Here is a 24,236-nt window from a genome sequence, read left to right on the forward strand (position 1 = left end):
AAATTTCAACTTACGAAAACAATTGTTTGCTTCATAAGTAATAACATAACTATGAGCTACTCTCAGCAGATTTTATCAACGTCTTTTCTTCATAAAGATTAACTAAAAATATTAAAAATATAACTTTTATGCAATGATGATCTCATAATTACAATTTCATTATAATTTTCTTGTAAAAATGATTTATTTCAAAGATTTTATCATCTAAGCATTAGTAATAACATTGTATAAGCTTATTTAAATCAAGACTTTTCAATAGATAATTAAATCTCACAAATGACATAACAATATATTTGCACAAAATCCAGTTGGGTATTAGGACATATGCCAACATATGGCACAGCAGATATCATGCAGTCAAGGATAATGCGGGCAGAAGTGCATAGGATACCATAGCGTTCATTGGGAAATAAATGGCAAAATACAAGGCGGCTCAGGTCAGGGTGACAGTAAGAACGGTTTGGGAGGAACTAAGGTGGAAAGCAGCAACGCCAGGTCTTGTCAAATTAAATTTTGATGGAGCACTACAAAACTGAAGGAAGAATTTGTAGGATTGGTGCAGGGGTCCTGTTCAATCACTCTGTAGCACAATGTTTAGCTGCAATAAAATCCATAGAACATACGAAAAACATGGGATTCTCGTCTGCTATGCCCTTAGCGTTATAAACCGGTTAAACTCTAAGGGAGGATAATTTATCCATGATTGGGAAATTGTTGCAGGATGCTTAAAGTACTTAGCAGTGGCTTCCTCCAGCGTAAAAGTCGGGATGTTTCCAAATTTTGTTTGATTAATAATCGGAGTGAAAAAAGAAATTGTTTGAATCTAGCTGATGCACTCTTCCAAACACAAAGCATTCCACAAAAATCAAATTCTAAGCTACACCTGTACCAACGCTGCTGAAGTCTACTGATTAATTTGAATAAAATATCCATTTTATCATCCAATGTTATTTTATTCGAATTAAATCTTTGAATACGCTTCTAGGAATGAGACAATATCCAAGAAGGTTGTTTCAGAAAGGTTCAAGAAATGCCACCCCCTAAATATATAGCATAAAAAAAATTCCTTCTCACCAAAGTAAAGTCTTCAGAAAGGAGAAAAAGAGTTCAAAAGATAAAAAAGCAGTAAAAGGTTGGGATACATATATATATATATATATATATATATATATATATATATATATATATAAGGAGGACGAGGACTCCGCTGACAGTACCATCATCAATAATTAGCGATGATCTCCATTTTGTGCCAAACTGGCTACAGCCCTGCAAAATCAATACTCCCCTTCATCACATCAACTCAAACCAAACAAAAAAACAAAAAAACAAAAAAAAAAAAAACCAGTCTTTTTTCAAATAGCAGTAATTGAACTTACAAAGTGGGCGAGGTAAGGAACTAATAGCAGTAATTGCTTCAAAATCAGATAAGAGACAATCAAAAGACATCCAACAAAAGCTACTGACAAAAACATAGTTGACAAATAACATTAAAACCACAATCCTTTTTTAGCTTTGAAATTTGATCAATCCTCCCTCAAAAGTCTAAATAATAAATATCACTCCAATGCTATAGGGCCTGGGACTATCCTTTTCAAAGACTAGGCTACATTAATTGTTCTTAGTATCGAAAACAGGTTGAAGGTGATGTTCGTGATTAGTGTTAAAAACTTAATATGTAGAGAGCTCTTATGACCATTCATTCAGCCGGACAACGTGGTAGAAAACTTTACAAATGGACATGCACTAATGGTTTACCACCAACATATAAAACAAGATCATCCACAATAACTGGTAATAAGTTGGGTAAGAACTTGTCCCTGCAACAGTTTTCCTTGAAAAGACGGGAGATGATCATATTTCCATAATGCCAAACTCAAGCACCTACAACATGATCATACATGGTCATTGATATTTTATTAATTCCCCAACTAGCTTCCATCCTATCTAAAGACCAAGAATAGTAGCACATCATATACAGAATCCATCCTCCAAAATGCCAAGCCAAATGGATGCCTCCAAGGAAGACATTTCATTGCCAACAAATGCAAAAGGCACATGAGGGTAACAGCTCCACTTGAGGATCATAACAAATGTGGATGCTAAGATTAAATTTTATAGTTTCCATTACTTAAAGGGGCAGATCATCAATATGCTTACTCCCTGCTAATTCTCCCTAACTGATGCAAAGACAATGAATGCAGCCTTTTGACTGGCATGTTTGAAATTTCTAGCATTTTACTGGCTCACAAACTAAAGCTACCAGAAACAGCATTCTGTTGGATTTTTCTTTTTTTTTTTTTTTTTAAGACATTCTGTTGGATTTTTCAGACTGAAAAATGTTGTACCAATAAACCTGAAATTATCAAGTTTCACTTGCTTAACCAGTTTAGATGTTAAAACTTTTCAATTTTTCCTAATCAATATCCTACCCATATAGCAAAGCACCATACAAGATATCCAGCACATATATCTCCAGTGCAATCGCCAAAGGTTTCTATGAATAAAGTTGAAAATCACCTATCACTTACAACACACATGCATACACATATAACATTCATATGATAATATAGTTGTGAAAAATAGGAAGTAATACTTATGGCTTTCTGAAACCCATTAAGGTACCAACACAAAAGAAAAACAGCAAAATATACCGGGATGCATTAACAACAAGTTTACCAATTATCTCAATGTTCAATGCAGTGGGATGACCTGCTTGTAAATGTTGCAAAGTAAAGAAGCTAAACTTCAAGCATAAGCAGACCTCATAACATAATACTGAAACATCACAAATGCAAGAGGTTAATAATTATCCTCACAAAAAAAAATAAAATCAAATACCTCGATGAGCTAGTGATTCCACACTGCAGATTCCTTGCCTAAATGCAAATTAGGCAAGTGTTTGGTTTTCCAGACTCCATAAATAACTCTAATATTTTTTTTTTCTAAAGTTCCTCACTGAAAAACTGTTTAATGGACTCAGGTACAGGTGTTTGACACGTGTATGCATCTAAGGTTCTGACTCTCCCTTCATCCAAAATTTTGGACTTGTGGAGTCAGCTAAAAAGAGTTTGAATAAGATACATGCATGTGAATACGTTTTATAATAATATGTAATGCTATTCATTAATAAATCCATGAATTTTATGGACATGAATACTAAATACATATGATTGACAAAATATAACTATGAAGTTAAGATCATAAATTAATTTAATAAGAAGGAATAATGATGAACATTTTTAAATTTTTTTTCCAAAACCTAATGGTTCGAGCATAGATACACTTTATCATTCCATCAAAAACCCAAGTGCAACATTTTAAATAACAAAGTAACAAAAATAATGTAATAATAGTTAGCAACCTAACCATAATCAAACTCACAAAAAAAAAAAAAAGAAAAGAATTCAATTAACAATAATATTAATAATATCAAAATTATATAATAAAATTAATTATTTTTAAATGATGAAAAATTAAATTCACTAATTAAGAACTAACATCCCTCTTAAATTTTCATATAAATCATCAAAAAATTTTCTCAAATACCCATTTCCTACCCATCCTTTCCCTTTCCATTCCAAAGTTTCACCCAAAAAAAAAACAAAAAACCAACGTGACCACTATTCTTCTCTGTTTCCCTCTCTGTCCACTTTACTTCTCCACCCCACAACAGAGCCATTCATCTGTGACCAGCATCCAATCACCCTCATGCCTTGCCCAGATCCTCACAGTCTCTCCTGAAGGGATTTTCAACTCTTAAGTCTCATCTATTTCTCTCTTTCAAGAGTCAAGACCTGAAGCGACAGGCATGGAAGCTATGTGAGAAATCTATCTCCAAACCATCCACAACTCACATTTTGAAAATTTTGAAGAAAAAAGGGTATTTGTTTCTTACCTTAAACTAATTTCATCTTTTATTTTGACTGACGCTTAAAGTCATTGGATTTTGACTGAATTGTTTGGACTTGGATGAGTTCCCTCTGTTTTGGAATAGGGTTTTGTTTGGTTTGATGAAAAAAATTTAAATAGCAGATTTAAACCTGCTTCCGGCATCATATCTGATCTTTACCTTTTTTTTTTCCTTTCATCTTTAAATTGGCTCATGCGAAGTAGCCGAGTCCTTATGCCCAACACCAAATTGGACTTGTATTCCATACCCATATCTGTGTCTTGTTGACATGGGTATGCTGCCTTAAACTCCCGAGTCCTCGTAAGCGAGCTTAAAAACGATAAACTCATTCTTCATAAACCTCATCAAAGTTATTAATTATAAATGCTGCTGAAAAAGATGAGTTGGTGGTAGTGGAGAGAGTGAAGGAGTTGGAGGCTGCAATTTAAGCTAGAAGTTGGGAATTTGATTGGATTTATTCAAGTGCTTTAGGTCTTTCTAGTGGGCTGTTGATGGTAGTATAAAATTGCTTTAATGTAGCATAGAATGTAGTTAACAGTCGATACTTAGTGGTTAAAGGAAGATGTATCATATGAGATTTTGAAAGTGTGGTTTGTAATGTGTATGCCCCAAGTAGGCAGAGGCTAAGAAGGCTGTATGGGATGAAATTCTAGAACTTAAAAGCAATTTGAGTAGTAATTGATGTGTTGCAGGGGATTTCAACACAGTGAAATCAGATTCAGATGGGTAGAGGTGGGTATAAGGCAGGTTAGGTATCATGCAATTCAATGATTTTATCAACAGAAGGGAATTTCCAGATTTCCCTTTGTCTGGGAAGAAATTTATGTGGTTGGGTAGTGAGAATAATAAAAGTAGATTGGATAGGTGTCTAGTTTCAACTGAATGGATCAAGGTGTTTAAGGATCTATGTCTGAGAGGCTTAAAATGCTCAGCGTTGGACCAGTGCCCTATCCTACTGTCGATTGTATAATATATCATCATGGGAGCATGGAGAGCTCTTAAAACCAGAGAAATGGAATGGTGACAGAAATTTAGAATGCAACCTTCTTTGTTAAGGAACTAATGTTGACCTGTCTCTTTTGTTCTTCTCCTGAATCTGGTGCCTTAAAATTTAATGTTGATGGGTAAGCCAGGTTCAGCAGGCTGAGGAGGTTTGACAAGCTCCAATATCTACATGGTTGCACTGTTTTCGGGTCCCTTTGGAATTTAGGATTCCAATAGGATGAGTTAGTGCCATTAAAGTGGCTCTGGAGATCATTGTGGGTTCTCGGAAGTATGTTTAGTGGCAACTTAATAATTGAATCCGACTCCTCTGCAGCATTTAAAATGGTGTATAATTAAGGAGTCTAGATGTTTGTAACTTTGGAGTATTTTGTCTCAAATTGATTGATTAGCAGGTTCTTGTGCCATTAGATTTTAGAAAATATATACGGAAGCAGATGGGTATGTTGATTATCTAGCTAAAGTAGGAATTGATAGAACTTAAATGTTTCCGGCTTGGTTGTAATTTTCTAGAGTATGGTGATGGTTTCCTGCTCTTCTCTGGTGTTGTCTTTTACTGTTTCAGTGGTGTTGTCTTGTGATTGCTTAGTTTATTTTAAGGAGTTGGGGTCCTTGTTGTACCCGTTCATCTCATTCATAAAAAAATCAACTTTGCTAAATCCTTATGTAAAACATAAAATGGCATCAATGTTTAAAAAGAATTCATAAGCTTGACTATATGCAAACAAATTGATCAATCCTAGAAAAACATGCCTTGTTTAGTGATAAACGTCAATATCTACACTAAATTCTGCCCAGATTTAAGCAATTAAAATCCAAGAAAAAGGAAATAAAATTGCAAAGAGAAGAATGATAAAAAGAAAAAACCCACGACTTTCAATTAGAATCCCTCAATCTAAATCCCACCCACAACCCCAACATATATTCAATCAATAAATCACCAAAGAAAAATCCAAATCTCCTAAAACCCATCAAAAGGACTCACTTTTTATGGCGTCTCCCTCTCTTCGGACCCCAACCTTCAAGCTTGGCGATAGGGCAACCACAGCGAGCTCGAAAAAGCAAAACAGCTCGTCCATTAGGCGGCGCCATCTTCCTTAACTCAGCCCTCAAACACTCATAGTCAGGGTTCCCTTCGCTCCCACCTTTCCAAGGCAAACAATCAATCTCCTTTGATCCATTTTTCACACAATCCTCGGTTTGTAACTGCAAATCAAACTCTAAAGCCCTTTTCAGCCCTTTACAGCCAGGCTTTTCGCATTTCCGGGACCGCGAACCGCAAAAGAACTCGATGGAAATAAGGGTTGCGACAAAGAAAAGAGTGCAACCCAAAAGGTAGGAAGCGAAAGGGAGAGAAAAGGAAGGGCCATGGGTGGAGAGGATAGGGGAAAGGAGAAGGGAAAGGGAATGGAAGAGATAGGAGAAGTAAGAGGATACAAGGAAAGTGCCTGAGAAGAGGACTAGGATTAGGATCAAGAGGTCTAGGGTGGCTGATGGAGAGTGTTTGCAAAGGAGGAGAGGGGAGTGGGAGTGGGAGTGGCTGTTATGGTGGTGGCCGGAAAGTTTGGTGGAGGCGGCAGCGGTGGAAGAGGCGGTGGAAGTGGGTTTTGAAGAAGGGGGCATGATGAGGGAATGGAGCATGTTAGAACTTAAGAATGTGGGATTTGTGGAATTTTACAGGTGACAGGAGGTCTGTATCTGTTGCTAGTATGTATAGATTTTCGTTTTTTTTTTTTTTTTTTTTTTGTTTTTAATTATGTACACTTTTTTCTCTTTTTTTTTATTTTTTTTATTTAAAGAGATAAAGGAAAATATATTCTTTGCTTTAGCAGGTTGATTTTGGTCGTTAAAGGTGTAAGTTCGTGGTTTTTTGTTATTATTATTATTACTTTTTTTTTTTTTTTTTCCTTCTGGGGAAGTAACCTATTGGAATTGGTAATTGGGTTTTTATTTCTTTGACTGATTTAGTAATTTTAAATGTAACACAAATAGTCAACCTCAAGTGTTTATGAAAATTTTATATTTTACATATATTTAATATAAAATAAATGTAATATAAATATATAAATTATTACTATTATTTTTATTTTTACTTTCTTTAATGAAGAATTAAAAAAAAAATTCAATGGATGCTTCTTAAATCTAACTTGATAGGATTTTGAAAATGAATTTTTTTTTTCTTTTATAAAATACTAATAGGATTTTGTATAGAATATAACAACCCATCAATTTAATACGATAAGAGAAGATAATCTTCCTAAGAATCAAAATATCAATCAGTTTAATCTTGAAATTTTATTTTTTATTTTTTATTTTTAACTTTAATAGTTGAATTACAGCAGGAAGACTACTATTCGGAACAAAAATTGTGCTTGTTTTTTAACTTAGAATTTTTTGGTTTTATTTTTTAAAAAAATATATTTTCTCTTTTGTTTTTCCTTTTATATATACTAGAATTAAACATTTGTTTTGTGAGAGTGACAATTTTTTTTTAATTATGTTTTAAATATGAAAGAAATAAAATTTTTATATTCAATTTTAATGGAAAACAATATATAGATAAATACAAGTATATTTATTTTTTAATATAAATTATAACTTAATTATATATAAATATGATTTTTTATTAAATAAGTATTAAATAATAATTTTATTAATATAATATGTATATAAATATGAATTAAAATAAATAATAATATATATTTTATATATCGTAAAAAGAATATGACAAAGCACCTCAAATTCGATTTTCATTTTGATTTTGAATAAATTATTCAAAAAGATAAAATTTAATTTTAGTTTTTTTTTTTTTTATATAAATGCATCAATTGAATTGAAATAAATTGAAACTTATCGAACGTGAGCTATTTTGTTATCTCTATCTTGATTAATTTTTTTATTACAAAATTTATAGAATAAAAAGTAAACATAAAAAAAAAAAGAGAAAAAAAAACAAAAGTTTTAGAAAAACAAAAAAAAAAAAGAAAAAAAATGTCATGTGAACACTTGAGATAAAAAAAAATACTTTTAAAATGTTTAATCTGATCTCGATTTTTTTAAAATATATATTTATATTCTATCAATATGAATCAAAACAATCGAATACCGATTGTTTCATCATCCTTATTTTCATTACCTTTTTCTTTCTACAAAATTTATTAATAAATAAATAAGTTTTAAAAAATAAAATATAAATTTAATAAAATAAATAAAAAAAAATGGAGGAAAGCCAGTCCCACCTTCTTCCATTTTTTACAAAATTAGTATTATTGATATATATATATATATACGGGGTAAAGGTAAGGTTGGTTGTACATGTATCATGTTGGTGTACAGATAATGAAACTGATTGATGGAATGATTTCGTTATAATAGAACTCTTAAGGGTACTAGGTCTTGATGATGACAATATTTTTCCAAATTTGAAAATAGTGTTTTCATTAATCTTTTCGCAAAATTAACACATAAACATTTTCTATTTCTTAAAGTCAAGTTATATTTTTTAATTTTTAATTTATCCTTAAATTTTATCTTTTAATATTTATTATTGGTTAAAGAAGGTATTATGCTACAAACTCTTTTAAATCAATAATTTCTAAATATTAATTCTAATAACATATCAATTAATTTAAAAATCAATCAATTTAATATCAGGTTACTTAGGCACTAAAAATGTGAAAATTAATAATATGCCTTGCTTCACTATAGGTCATGGAGCTTCTTTCCTTTTTCCATTTTTTTTTTTTTTTAACATAAGATGAAAATAATTCATGAAAATTTTTTTTCTTTCTTCTAATATTTTGCAAGTGGCATAAGAGAAAAAAAAAAAAACCTATCATCACTTTGAACTAAGTTAAAATTAGCCTTCATCCATTTTTCACAATTATATTCTATAAACTAGATGTTAAATTACCTTTCACATTGATTTGAGTACATGCCAATTAAACAACTCGAGAAAATATTTTCTTTGTATTTTTATGAATTTTCAAATCTAAAACTTGTATACTCACAATGATAGTTGATATATATTTGTTTTAAAAGATACGCTCACACTAATAATTAGAATTTGAAATTTAATTTATGTTCAAAATTTTTTATTGAACAGGATGAAATTTATGAAATAAAAAATTAATTTTATTATAGATAAAATAAGATTTATGAAATGAAAAAAAGATTAATTCTCGTTTAAGATTATATATGTATAAAAAATTATAATTATACTATAATTGATCAAATCATTAACTTTATATATTTTAATTTTTATATATTGATTTTAATAGTTATATATATTTAACACAGAAATGGGACATGCATGATCTTTTGGTTGCAGTAAAAAATGTAGGCAATTCTGTCATCAATTGCAAATTGAACATTCACAACAAAATAAATAAGTAGTCATTTCCATGTTAACTTCGATCACATATTTTGCTACTCTTTTTATTATTTCAGTTCAGCAGCAAATAAATGACAATGACCTCCGGTTATTTTAGTATTATCATTGCGATTGAAAAAAAATTTTAGATTAAAAAATTCATTTAAAAGATATAAAAAATATATAATTAAAAATTTTATTGTTTAGTATTATTATGAAAAATTATTGTGAATAATTGAAATGTTTAAAAAATTAGATATAAAATAATAAATATTAGAAATATAGAGGTAACATATTATTTTTTTATCCCAAACGTATTTTTTTTACTGAAAAAATGTTAAACTAAGCATCCACAAATGCTAGTCGGGCTGATAAGAAGAAGAACGAGTTTCTTTCATTATCAACCAAAATTTGATCTTTTTGGGGAATAATTCTAAAAATAAAATTATTAATGCATTGTATTGATAAGGGAGATTGGCCATTCGGAAATGAGATTAAGACCAGACAATGCCGGAGGATACGTCTAACTGCAATATATTAAATAGCTGACTTCAATTTCTCCGCTTATCAACAAAATATAAGTGGCTAGGGCCACCTAGCAGTTAGCAGACAAGACACAGAAATTTGTTTTTGAACCAGCGAACTTAAAGAGGGATAGTATCATGGATAAATCTTGAATTATAATTAAATATTAATGTGATATTTAAATTTTAAAAATTTTAAGAGATCATTTAATTTGTGAAATTTTATATTTGAATAGAAAATGTGATATTCAAAAAAGTATGGTATCTGAAAAAATTTTGATTTTTAAGACATCCTGTTTTTAAATTTTTACTTTTTTTTGGAAAAATTTATATTTATTAAATCATGTATTTTTATCATAATATCCTTGATAATTATGAAAAAAACTTTTTATTTTATTTTAAAAAAAATAAATATGACAAATTATATCTTTTTATCAAATGAATGAAAGATTTTATATATTTTTATAAAATTAAAATTGTATCAATTACTGCATTTATATAAAAAATACAATAATTAATGTGAAATTTTAAAAAATAACTATACTTAATTACGATATTTAATTAAAAAAAACTTCGTAATTATTTTCGTTTAAAAATTTAAAATATTCAATAACAACGTTTAATTAAAAAAACATCGTATTTGAGTTTTTTTTTTTTTTTTTGTAATCATAAACCTTTTACTTTCTATTCTGTTTGTTGTACACCTTAATTTTTAATCAGCAAACGAAGTGTCTGAATCACAAAACCCCTAATCACATCGTCTCACGTACTCACTGCTGGGTCTCCCTGATCACCGCCAAGCCTAACCATCGTCACTATTGTCTAACTTGATAAGTGGTTTTTTGTTTTTGTTTCTCTTTTTTTCATGTTAAATGCGTTTGTTTGGATTATGTGTTATGTATTTGCAATATTAATTTAATTTTGAGTTCTAAATTTATTTTTTTAAAAGGACAATATGGATAAAAAAAAAAATTTCAGGTTAAATATAAAACTGAAGTAACTTTTTATTCGAAATCTTAAAATATTAAAGGAAAATATGAATTTTTGATTTTAAAACTTTGAATATTGTTGAAAATTAATATTTTTCTCAAGAATCAAATAATTTTAAACAAAACGTGAAAACTAAATATTAATTTAAAAGAAAATTTTTTAATTTTATCGAATCAAATGCTCTTTTTAATATAATATTTAAATTATAAATTTATTAATTAATATAATATTTAAATAACTATTTATTCATCATGTGTTATTATTTAAAATTAATCACATAAAAAATAAATATTATATTGATTAATATATTCATAATTTGAATATTACATTAAAAAATTTTAAACTTCAATTATCACATTAGCCGCTTTATTATAATTCAAAGACTTTGTAGGATTAACCCAACCTAAAAATTAACGCAAACAGAGAAACTCTATTAGCAAACTGGTGTCCAATCAGAGTCGGGTTTAATATACAATAAATTTATTCTTTTCTTTTTCATCTGGCTCAAGATATTCTTCCTTGATCCTCCAACCAACAAGAGCAAATTTTTATAGAAAAAGAACAGGGAAAAAAAAATAGGTAAGAGCTACAAATATAAAAGCCCCATAGATAGAAATCAATTCTATATCAATTTTGAGTCTATACATTCATCATGCCCATTTTGTATGTAGGATACAATAAACCAACAAACCTGGCCTCACTTTCTAAAACTATCAAGTTGAAGGAAAGGAAGCAGAACATTGATGTTTCTAAAGATATGGCCAGCTTTATAAACTATTACTCAACTATTTAGATACTCATAGCTTCTTGGATGGCTAGACATGATACTGAGATAAACCTAGAAGAACTCGCGGCCAGGGAGAATCAAAGGTGCCACAAGGGTCCAAACATAGAATGCAGCAGTGACCCATTCGGTGCAGATTCGAACCCAGACAGATGTCCAGCCAACGTCTACAAGATCTGAGCTCTCAGATGAGCTGGTCCATCCTGAAAGAAGCATAGCAGAGTACATGCTTGCCAAGGCAAAGATCAGGTGGAAGAACGAATAGGAGTAAGTAACTGGTTGAGCTTCTGTCTCCTTCTTTCCCTTCCCTTCTTCCACATCTTCCCCTTCTAAAAGTGGCTTCTTACTCCCTGCACCAGAGTGTTTCCATTACTTGCTTGGCAAAACTAAAATCAGCTCCCCTAATTAAAGGGACAGACTCTACCTTTCCAAATGAATGAAAGCTATTCTCCCAACAAGAAAGAACAGTAATTCTGAAATGCAGAAGCTTATCAAATGACAGTCAAACTTAGAGCCCAGTTTAGAAAGTATCATCAAGAGGCAGCTGGGACCTTGTTATTTACTAATTCATTTTGAAAATGTGTATTAACAAATGAAAAAAGTATAATAACCTGAAGAAATTAGCAGTCACTCTGTTTAAATGAAATTGAATGAAATACCACATGAAAATCCTAGCTAAACAGCTTGGACAAAGACAAACTTGACCAAAAATGGTCCATGGACTGTCCCAGATTAGCGAGTTCAGCTGCTATTTTATTTTCTTGCCTCAACACATGATCAACTGCAACAAAACTAAATGATATACCAGTAAGAACTTGGCATGCCCTGCATAATGGGTGACGAAAAGATCCTTTTCCAGACTAAATAGTGGTGTAGCCTTATTCTCCCATCTACTTCTAAGTATCTTAATATTTCTTCCAAGGGAATAGCAAACAAAACATTAACAGTCACTAAACGTGAATCATGTAACAAAGATATAGTGCACTAGCTTAGGCATCTGAAAATGTCAGCAGGAAAACTTCAAGAGATATGTGGACAACTTGTATAAATATCTTCAATTTATGTGTTTCTTAGTTAATAAAATGATAAGACATATTGCATCATCTGAGTACCTGATTTTGGGGAAGATGGCGGTGATAAAAATGTTGTAGAGGATCCAGCCCGGAGAGCTGAATAAAGTACTGAGAGAACTGTTGTGAGCATCCCAAGAATAAGAGTACTAGTTGAAACAGCAGAGGATTTATTATGGAGACCATTGCATACGTAATCTCGAGGTTCACTGGAGAGACCCGTGTAGCACACATAAGCACAGTAAACTGATATCACAGAAGCAGGCAAGAGGCTGCCATTCACCTGTGCAAAATTTTCAATTTCAATTACGACGTTAGTTACAAAATAAATCTAAAATATATTCAGTAATTCATTACCACCTGAAGGTTACAAGCCTGCCAAATCCCAAGGTCATCAAGACTTAACACTCTGTATCATGTCTTATACACAGATGCACTTTAACCATCAGAAGGTATATGTTGCATGCTTTCCTATTTATGGCATGCATTCTCCCTATGAATGCATAATAAAGCAAAGGCCTTGAGAAACCAGAACTTGGAAGTTTCACCAAGAAGATTTGAGCTCCTAGAAACTAAATTTATAAAAGATATAAAATTTTAAGCACTGGGTAAACTATATTTCAAAAAAAAAAAAAAAAGCACTGGGTAAACTAGCAGATGGCCTAAGGAGCTAACCAGATATATTCTGGTCTTCTGCCATTCAGTGGTAATCTAACTCTTAGAAAATTTGAAAACACATAGAAGGAGGGGTTTATCTTGGAAATTTGGAAAAATACAAGGGCTTTTTTTTATTTTAACCAAAAGTATATATTGGGATTATGCAACTCAAATTGTTCACAGCAGGTCAGCCTGATTATGGAAAAGAAATAAATAGGAAAACAAGATTATCTTTACCGCAGGATGCAAAGCTATAATTCCAAAAGAAAATGCCAGAACCATTGTCATGACAATAAAGAAGATGTTAAGGCCGCAGTCATGACCAGAAGGGTTGAACCATAAAAACAAAATTCCAGAGAATACAAATGCCGCAAGATAGCAACCAACTGATACAGCAAGTAAAGCAATATACCTGAAGGAGCAGAACTTAAAGGTTAGAAATCAATAAAAGACACTGGAGAACAATAATGAATCACAGTAATTTGAGCCAACCATTTTTGTTCATCTTTTTCAACCCAGGCATCATTCCATGAGTGTGTAAAATCCAGTAATATAATCACTTGAACCAATAAAAACAACCCTGCACCAAATTTCGATAAAGTTCCTGAAATAAAGAAAATTTGCAAGGTTAATCGCGAATTCTAGTATCACATCTGATGAAAATATTTAAACACACATAAAAGTATGAGAATGGAATTCAAGAAGTTGAATTCAGCATAGGCCCAAGAGACGCAAACATTGTAACTCAATAAAATGAAGAAGCTATGCATGCCTTCTCCCCTCCTCTCTGAATCTGGGAATTTAAGGCCAGAGAATAACTTTTGCTCTGAATAAATCCTTTTGAATTAAATTTTTGGTAATTAATTATGCCTTTAAGAAACACATATATTATGAACATTTACCTCATAGACATAAGTAATATTTATCACACCGACAATCCATTTAACATTGAAAAGAATGGTCTTGCTCTTATCATGGTTTCCTAATCAGATTTGACCTATAATTGATAACCCATGCAGACCTGGGAAATGGTTGGCATGAAAACCTAAATATTGTCTCATGTAGTTGCATAAAGAAAAAATAGAGTTCTTTTTCTGTGACACAAGTTTGTTGCATGTATTAGAAAAGTCCAAAGGAATTCGGTACATGAGGCTTCAACATTGTTGGGTCTGGGCAGGGCCAGCAATCCTTGCTTGGCAGAAATCCTGTTTCATTTATGGAAAGGGGGAACAACAAAGACCATTTGAAAAAAATCTGTCTCCATACCCATTTTTACTTACAGTCCTCCCGATTAGAGAAGATTCTAATAATTGAGCATCCATTTAAGGGAGCAAAACTAACCATAGACTGTGATTACAACATTGGGAAGGAAGAACATAAGGATCACAAGCAACAACCAGATCACCATCTTCGCAATCCAACCACCATGATGCCATGAATCACGTCTGTCATTTTGGTCCTTCACACCAATCATTATTAGAGCTAGTACAGCAAAAAACAGGAAATTTCCCAAGCTTACACGAAGTACTGCCTGTTGTTGAAACCATGCCTTTGTATGAGTAGAAGTGTTTATCCCTGCAAAGGACACAATATGAGAATACTTGTGACTAAATATTACCCATACCACAGAAACACTAGAAAAGTAATCAAATGTATTAAAATATTCATGAATTAACAGAAACATGTGCATTGTTTTGTTATGATCTTTTGGAGCAAGAAACATTGATTATTAGGGTAATTATTGATACAAAATAATAGTTTAGCGAACATCAAGCAGCCAATAGAACGCAAAATATAAGAGCCAATTGATAGTGTAACTTTAAATTATAGTGGCAATAATCACAGTTTCTCTGCTCTGCACAATCAATTATTGCTGAAAAAATCATATAAAAAATACAAGATCAGGATATTCAATATACTGAAGTCCAATAGTTAGATGACATAAAAGCATAATTGGATTTTGTCCAGTAGTTAAGTTAGAACAAGCAGTGTGATCCAAATGATCTGTTATTATTTGTATGACATCATCATAAAAATGATACTAACAAAGAGAGTTCAACAACTTTATTAAGGAATGCTTAGCCAATGTACAGAAAACAAGTAAATGATGCCCCAATTGAATTTTCCCATCACGAACTCATATCCTTAACACTTTGGAAAAAATAGTTATGTTTACATTTGCTTAGGTTGATAATAACGCATGTCACAATGTTTTTTATTGAAAATTCAGATATTCTTCCAAAATCACAGTTCCTGTACTTTAATAAGCACATCGACCCTTCATTTATTTCACAATTCAAATCATACTTAGCATACTCTTTAAAAATGGGTAAGAGTCAAAATCCATACTCATTTTTACATCCAAATGCTCAAAACTTACAAGTTAAGGTTCCAGTATCAGCCTTTGCAAGCCCATATGTTAGGCCCATGCTTTTAGACAATGGTCAGATACAATATTGCATTCATGAATAGTTCATCTTCTAATTGAGTATTCAATTTTTGAAATACAAATCCAAAATTTAAACTTTTAGTAAATAACCTAATCATCTAACCTCAAAATTTGAAGTATCCAATTAGCAAATTTCCAAAAGCATTAAATGAACAATTCTTATTTTCAACAATTAAGGGCATAACAAATCCTAAAAGAAGCAAATATTAAAAATACCCAGATACCAAGGAAAGAAGAAAGGGGAAATTACACGGTAATTTCTCCAAAAGAGGTGCAGCAACTTCTCTAAGAATCCAAGAAACGATAAGGGAAAGGCCAAAGAGACCACAATAAGCAAGCCTAGCTGATTTCTTGGAGATCCCAGACGCCACCGATGAGCATAGCCCGCACGTGGCCGCAGCACAGCAAGACGCCAAGCACGACATTCCTTCTCTCCCTCAGATGATATATTTTTATGGCCAAACTCTCAGATGATACCAGTAAATCAAAAAAGAGATTAAAAAATAAAAATTTGTAAAGAAAGAGCTGACCGGTAGCTGGGACGAGCGAGCACCAGAAATGGAAGACGTGCGAAAGTTGAAATTCTATTGATTTTGCTTTGGGCTTACCCTTTGTAACTCTAGGCCAAGCCCATTACTTTTTTAAGGCCAATATAGTTCACTGTTTATGCTCTCATTAGTTGAAATAATAAGCAAGGCTTTTTGCCACTTTATTTAGATAAATATTTATAATTTATTGTAATTAAATAATTTTTTAATTTTTAATTTACATCTAAATAATTCTTTAATTTTTAATATATTTTCAAATAAACTCTTAACTTTTAATTTATATATAAATAAACTTTTAATATAAATCAATATTTTGTTTGAATGACAAATAAAAGTAAAACGATTTAGAATTTAACAAAAATCATATATAGGTTTGGCAAAAATCAAAAAGTGTATTTCACATTTAACATGTCAACACAAATTATGACATGATAATTTTGTGTTTTATATGTGTTTGACACAAAATAAACAAATACAAATATAAATATCTAATTTTGTTTAGGTAAGTTCTAGTCAATCGCGATGCTCTAAAAGTTAAGAATTAAGTCTTGGGCAAAATTTTTAGAGTCTTTCAAATATTTTAAGATTTTTGAATAAGTAAAGTTTTAGGGAGATGCAAGGAAAACAACAAAAAATTAAAGAAAAAAGTCAAAAGTTAACCTAAAGTTAATTTAGTCAAACTTATTTGAAATTATTCGATTTTAGTCGAAATATGATCAAATTTGGATCATTTTAGTATAATCAAACCAAGACATTAGATTCCAAAAACCCTAAAAGCCCAAACCCCAAAATCCTAAATTCTAAATACTAAAAACTAAAACCCTAAACCCAAAATAAAACCATAAACCCAAACCTAACCCTAAACCCTAAATCAAAACCTAAACCCTAAATCAAACCCTGAACCCTAAACCAAACCTTAGACCATAAATTCCTAAACTCTAAACCAAACCTTAACTTTAAATACTAAAACCAAACCCTAAACCCTAAACCCTAAATCCTAAACCCTAAACAAAACCTTAAATCCTAAATCCTAAACCAAGTCCTAAAACCTAAACCTAACTTTAAACCCTAAATGAAACTCTAAACCATATACCAAATCCTAAACCAAACTCTAAACCCTAAACTAAACCTTAAATAAAAAACCTAACTGAAACCTTAAAAGCTAATCCTAAACCTATTCTTATACATCTTCATTTCATTTTGATAAATTGTTACATACATTAGCATTCTTAAATTGTCATTGCATTCATGCATTTATATTTCTCATTTGCATTTTAATTATCATGTATATATTATGTCTTGCTACATTCATGTATAACATTTACGTGTTTTTTGAATAAATTTAAAAAATATATATTTTGAAAAAAATAAAATAAGGTAATATTTCCAATAAAAAAATTATTGAGATTTGGCCTAAGGGGAATTCTCAACAATTATCATTTACGAGAAATATTATCTTAGTCTTATGGGACATTATAAAAATTTTCAAAGTAAGGGGATATTTTTGAAATTTTGCTTAAATATAGGGGAATGAAGAGAATGTTTCAATACTAGAGATTTTTCATCTTGATCTAAAAAAATTGGATTTGTTTTCAAAAATTCAAAAATAAAATAGTTTGTTTTCAAAGTTCAAAATTCAAAATGATTTGATTTTAAGAAAAATGATTTTGGAGGGAATAAATGAAGTTCAAGGAATTAATTTTCAAACATTAAAGTTATGACCATTTTTATTAAAATTCAATGATAACATACAATAGGTATTGATTTTAATGGGCGCCATAGAGGTGGTAATCTTTCTCTACACGTAATCAACTCCTAAACCTATCATTGTTTTCATAGACCAAAATATCTTTTTAATAAAACAATAATTGTTTTAGTAAAAAGATAAACTTTTTAGATGGTAAATCACACCTTAAAAAATAGATTGATGGTGACTTTTTTGGTTTTGAGAATTTAAAATTTTTTTCATTTCCTGCAGGTAGGTTTTTGAACCAATATATTATAAAAGCTTGACGACTCCATTGGAGACTTTTTTAGAGAGTCAGGTCAAAAATTAATTGCATGTTTCCTATGTTTTGAGTTAATGATCCTATTATTATTTAATTTTAATTAATTGATTTCAATTTTCTTATTTTCAAAAAAAAAAAAAATTAAACAAAACATAAAATTTGAAAAAATAAAAAAATGTTTTAAATTTCATTTACATTTTTAATCATGTCATTTATTTTAAGTTTCTGTTATTTATCTTGTTTTTAATAAATTATGGGGCATTTAGATAAAGGTATTTTAGTAAAAAATGTCAAAGGTTTGTATATTCCTTTACACACATTTATATTTGCATTGCATGCATGAGATAAGGTGAATACTTCAATAATGGCTAGTGAAACACTCTTACTCAGATTGAACCTTTTCTGTTTATAGCTTGTAATGGGTTAAGATCAAGATGTCTTACTAGTTTATAATAGACGATGATGTGATGAACAATTTGAAAACCTTTAGATGTGAAAAATTCAAACCAAGCATATCGTGAACCTTAGGGGACCAACCTCAGGTAAAGCTATGTTGATCCTTTTTGTAGAAATTACTCGAATTAGGACACGTGAGGAACACTCTGATACAACATATATTTAGGGGTAATAATGATGTAAAAAAACTAAAATTTTGAAAAAAATGAAAAAATATTATAAAAAATTCTTCAAATAAAATTTTCTTTGGACATTGTTCAATTTATCTAGTGTTTGTCCAAGAATTGCATTGTTAGGGAAAAATGTTTTTTAAAAAATCGATTTTTTTAAAAAAGATTTTCCAATCAAAAAAATAAAAAAATAAAAAAAATTTAAAATGGTAAGGTTTTTCTTAAATTTTTTTTTTATAAAAAGCAGAAGTACAAAGTGTGAAAAAAAATCTTTGAATTTTGGTCATTTTATGTGTTTATTTTTCACAAGAAATGTTTTCTTGAATTTTTATTTCTTTATAGGAAAAGGAGAAAAGAAAAGAAAATTTTGATTTTGAATGTTGTTTCTATCCCTTGCGTTTCATTTGATTACTTTTATGCTCACTTCATCATGTTTTGTATTTGAAAATAATAAGATTGTGCATTTACTACATTTCTTGCAAATCTAAATGGTAGTGTCAACTTCATTAAATTTGCATAGCACAGGCATTGCATTTTATGTAAGCATATCTTATCATGCATGGTAGGGTATTTCGTAAGCATGTTTCATCATTTATATACATACATTTCGTTACGTATGTAGTATTGTAATCATGTTTTAGGCATATAAATTCATAAATGATATGATTTTAATAAAATTTGTATTTCGTATGAACATATTTCATCACCTATAAAAAGCATGATTGTTGTCAATTAGGCATCATATATAAATATTCATTTCTAAGCATTTATGCATTTCAATAGCATTTTTGCATCATTAATGCCTTCATTATCATTTCATACATAATTAACATCATGTAAGGTAGATGTGATTTCACATCATTCAATAAATAAAGATTTAATAGTTTCTGATTTTTTACTAAATTGCTAAGAGTAGTTTTGTTCACAATATAGAATAGCATAGGGCCAAAATAAAAAAGATTGAAAAACTCATAGGAGAAAAGGGAAATGGTGATTGAAATTAAGAAGGAATTGATCAACAAATGGCAAAATTAAGACATATGTTAATGGGTTTATCAAAAGACAAAGGAGTTGCTTACACCTCTGAGCTAAGAAACAATGCAAACATTACTAGAGATAAAATATTATGCTTGCTAGAGTATGCAAAGCTATATAGCCAAACTTCTCAGGACACCATCGTAGTCAACTTGGATACAACATTGTAATTATATTAGTCTTTCTGCAAGCCAACCATAGGTTCAAGTTCACATTAATCCAAGAATTAGTCCTGTTGATCCCATAATGGTTCCTAACCTTGATAACTTATAGAAATAAGAGACATTGTGAAATGTATCTGACCTGGTAGAGAACATTGAGATACAAAATAAATATGATAAACTAGAGAAAGGCTAAAGTTAATGAAAAGAAGTCACATCTTTGGAAGAATCAATACTAATGATCTTAGCCTGGTGCCAAACTTAGTCTTTCTAACTAAATTCAAAGTCATGGACTTTGAAAAGTATAATGGAACAAAGTGCCTATTTGTTCATATCGCAATATTCTTTCAGAAGTTGATAGGACATACCTAAAATGAAAAGCTGCTAATCCATTACTTTTAAGATAGTTTAACCAGATTTACAACAATATGGTATTTACAGTTGAATTAAAGCAAAATCCACTCTTGAAAGATCTAGCTAGAGCATTTATTACGTAATACAAGCATGTAGTAGATATGGCACTGGATAAATTATACTTCCAAAATATGGAGAAGAAGCCTAATGAGACTTATAAAAAGTATGCCCATAGTTGAAAGAATTTGATAGCCTAAGTTCAACCTCCATTAACTACATTAACTAAAAAAAACAATAGTATTCTTCATTAGCACACTCAAGACCCTATGTTATGATAAATTAATAGGGAATGCTACTAAAAATTTTGTCGACCTAGTGATTTTTGAGGAAATAATACAAAATGTGATAAGGAATGGTAAGATTGAAATAAATGATACAACTGATGTTGAAAAAGGTAATACACCCAAGAAAAAAAAAATAGAGGTGCAAGTAGTCATATTTAGGGGGCAACTATTTGAAAACTTAATCCCATACAATCGTATCATCTACACCAACCTTATTATGTGCAAGTAGTCACACTTGGTGGGCAACTATCTAAGAATTTCATCCCATGCAATCCTTATCATCTTCACCGACCTTACTACTAGTCACAAATAAAACTTTCCAAAGTCCATATCTTTATCAACCAGATCTTTAAACAAATCTCCATCATTAAATGATTGCTAGCAATACTCTCATTGCCTTTGGTTTTGCATATGAAGATACTACCAAATCAATAAAAAGCCAAAGAGGATAAAAAAACTATCATGAGAAATTTCCAATTCCCATTCTTAGTTTTTTGCCTTTACTAATAAAAAATCAATACTTGGCTCCTATGCCATTGAAAAAAGTTTCAAATAAATCATCAAGGAGTTATGATCCCAATAGTAAGAATTCACATAAGGTAATTGGCTATTCGACCAAAAAGTGAAGGTAGTTGAAAAAAAGGATTAGTGATCTTATCAAGAGCGATATTTTGACTACAAAACTTATGAAACAATGGAAGTTGACTCTATCTAATTAAAAAAGTTGAGATATAGGAAGGAGTTTATGTTTTGAACAATCAAGAAAGAATTTTTTTAAACTTTGAACTTTTATTTTGTGTATGCCAAGCATATAGTGTTGTTAGGCGATATTTGAATTAATATTATTGAATGAATGCTTTAGAGTTTTCTTATGAAAGGCCCATATAATTAGTTTTCAAAATAGAAAAGTTGCATATAGAAGAAAAAGGAAAAAAATGAAGAAAAAAACAAAATGAAGGATTTTTCTAAAATAATGAAAAAAGCATTGAAAGAATTGGTAATCATTATTAGGGATGAACCGATCCCAATAAATACCTTCATATTTTTCCCTTTAAATATTTCATGGCCAAGACCATTCAAATGAAAATTACTTAAGAGCCTTAATGTTTCAAGGAGCATACACTTGAATTCCTTGAATCGAATTTTCACTTGATCATATCATAAGAAAAAAGGGTGATAATATTTTCCTAGGTAATGAACAATGAAATGATTAATTTGTAAAATTTTTTATGTTGGATTTCTTAAAAACTAAACAAACGTGACATTTTCTAAGGCTCTAATCATGTTAAAATGTTTTTTGGAGACTACCAGATGAATTTTAAAAGTTTCAAAATAGGGAGAGTTGCCACCAAATTTTTTTTGGCTAGGTGTGATTGGCCACTTAAAAAACTTGTCTTTCTAATAAAATTTCAAAATTAATAAAAGTTATTAAAAAGACAAATTTTCATTTGGTTTGTGAAACAAATTTGGATTTGAGAATTAAGTTACATATAAGAAAAGATTAGCACTCCTTTGTTTTAAAAATAGTATCAACTGATCATGTGTTATCTTTTTATTTTGATAAAAGTTGTCTTACATTTAATATTTAAAATAATCCCTATAAATTTTTTATTTTTTACAAAAAACTTTTTAAAATCTTTTATTTAGGAATAAAATCAAAATTTTTAATTTCGAAACATTTTCTAAATTTTTCAATACCTAAACAGAATTTTGAAGAATATTTCTCCATTTGAGATTCTCATAATAATCCTTAAAATCTGGCGTAATATTCCTTTATAAAAATAATTTTTGGAAAGCCATCCAATATTTAGGTAGCATCCCAAGAACTATTTTTACTGAGGAGTTAGTTTTTTTATTTCTAGAGATTATTTTTTAAAATTTTATTTTATCACTTCAATTTTATTATCAATGAATATCATGCATAAATAAATGATACAAATAGAAAGAAAATAACATAGTGCAAACAATCAATTTTATTTTATTTGTTCAAATCTTTCATTTTTATACTTCTTACCATTATTTCTTTGATAAAAATCTTTAATAATAAAAAATTTCCTTAATTCCCCAATAGTTTAGTGGAATTTAAGAAAATTTCTTAAAAAACTTATAATAATCTTGAAAATAAAAGATAACATTTACAAGTAAAGATAAATATTTGAATTTCTTTCAATATCTAGGCAATATTTTCAAAGATATTTCTACATAAAAATATTATCTTATGTTTTCCTAAAAATATCTCTACCTTTTTCTTAAAAAACCATTATTTTCCAAGTCATTTTTATTAGCAATATTATGCAAAAAAAAAAAAATTATACAAATAATCAATTTTAATTCTTATATTGCAAATTTTTTAAATTTTATTATTTTATCATCCTTTTTTTTTCCTTTCAAAGAATATTTAATTATACAAATAAAAATCTTTGGTGTTGAAAACTTCCTTTAGTTCCCTAATATCTAAGTGAAATTTAGGAAAATTAACCATTTATCATCATTATTATTATTATTATTATTATTATTTAGTTTTTTATTTGTTATTCTTTAAAATAATTATTGCAATAATTTTTTCAAACAAAAATAATATTTCCTAGTAAAAATAATCTTTTGAATCTCTTCCAATACCTAGGCAGGGTCTTTAAAATCATATATTCACATAAAAATATTAATTTATTTTTATTTCTAAACCCTTTTTAAAAAAATTTTTAAATCACTAAATTATCACCATTTTTTATTCAAAATTTTATTTTTATCAATAATTCTAATCTTCCACAAACAAATCCATTTATTTAATACTAAAATGCATGAAAAATAAATAAATAAATAAATTATAAGTAAATAGTTGGACCAATAAAACAAATATATACCCTAAAAGATTAGGCTAAAACGAATTTAGAATCCAAGACTGAATTGACAGGCTTATTGGATTATAGCTATTATGGGCTTAGAGTGCAAGATAAAAGATGATCAAATGCTAGTGGGTCGAAGCTTGAGTGGGTCCAAACTAGACTTTGAATGGGTGATGGGTTTGGTTGAGTCGGTTGGTTCCTTTTTCCTTTTTGTTAAAACACTATAAAGATAATTTTTTTTTCAAATTTATTTCATCTTCTAAATTCAAAACCTCTTTCTAATTTCCATTAACAAAACCAACGGAGCCTCCTCATTACCTAGAATTTGGCAATCAGTAGTCCACTAGACCATTGCTTGTCGCCACTAGTGTCATTTGGCTCTTAAATTTCAATAAAAAATTCTTTTTGACTTGCTCGTCCTTATTTTCTAGCTAGTTTCTTCTAAAAGGCCTTAGATTTCTTTAGATCTAATCCTAAAGTCCAAAACTTTTAAATCGCCATAAACTCTTATCTCATCGTCAATTGTCCTAAAAATATGTCTTTCTCCTATCTTAT

At 29.7% G+C, this 24,236-nt stretch overlaps 2 protein-coding genes across 5 annotated transcripts; both read right to left on the reverse strand.

The window, feature by feature from the left end:
- Positions 1-932: 932 nt before the first annotated feature.
- On the reverse strand, positions 933-6,645 carry LOC111307923 (Ribosomal protein L34e superfamily protein). 4 transcript variants are annotated; one of them, XM_022906262.2, is made up of 3 exons: positions 5,901-6,642; positions 1,380-1,415; positions 933-1,269 (listed from the first exon to the last, which is right to left on the reverse strand). In XM_022906262.2, the coding sequence occupies exons 1-2, from the start codon at positions 6,554-6,556 to the stop codon at positions 1,400-1,402; spliced, it is 672 nt and encodes a 223-aa protein (XP_022761997.1). In that variant the 5' UTR covers positions 6,557-6,642; the 3' UTR covers positions 933-1,269; positions 1,380-1,399. The 4 variants fall into 4 exon arrangements, with proteins under 4 accessions (XP_022761997.1, XP_022761996.1, XP_022761995.1 ...); XM_022906261.2 differs by lacking the exon at positions 1,380-1,415 and having other exon boundaries at positions 5,901-6,639; XM_022906260.2 differs by lacking the exons at positions 933-1,269; positions 1,380-1,415 and adding an exon at positions 1,425-1,884 and having other exon boundaries at positions 5,901-6,645.
- Positions 6,646-11,409: 4,764 nt separating this feature from the next.
- LOC111307924 (uncharacterized) lies at positions 11,410-16,315 on the reverse strand. The gene is made up of 6 exons (XM_022906264.2): positions 16,012-16,315; positions 14,654-14,887; positions 13,805-13,916; positions 13,550-13,724; positions 12,698-12,938; positions 11,410-11,935 (listed from the first exon to the last, which is right to left on the reverse strand). The coding sequence occupies exons 1-6, from the start codon at positions 16,184-16,186 to the stop codon at positions 11,640-11,642; spliced, it is 1,233 nt and encodes a 410-aa protein (XP_022761999.1). The 5' UTR covers positions 16,187-16,315; the 3' UTR covers positions 11,410-11,639.
- Positions 16,316-24,236: the final 7,921 nt, after the last annotated feature.

Source organism: Durio zibethinus, chromosome 22 (assembly GCF_047325235.1).
Source record: "Durio zibethinus cultivar Kanyao isolate XHJ-2024 chromosome 22, ASM4732523v1, whole genome shotgun sequence".
NCBI lineage: Eukaryota > Viridiplantae > Streptophyta > Magnoliopsida > Malvales > Malvaceae > Durio > Durio zibethinus.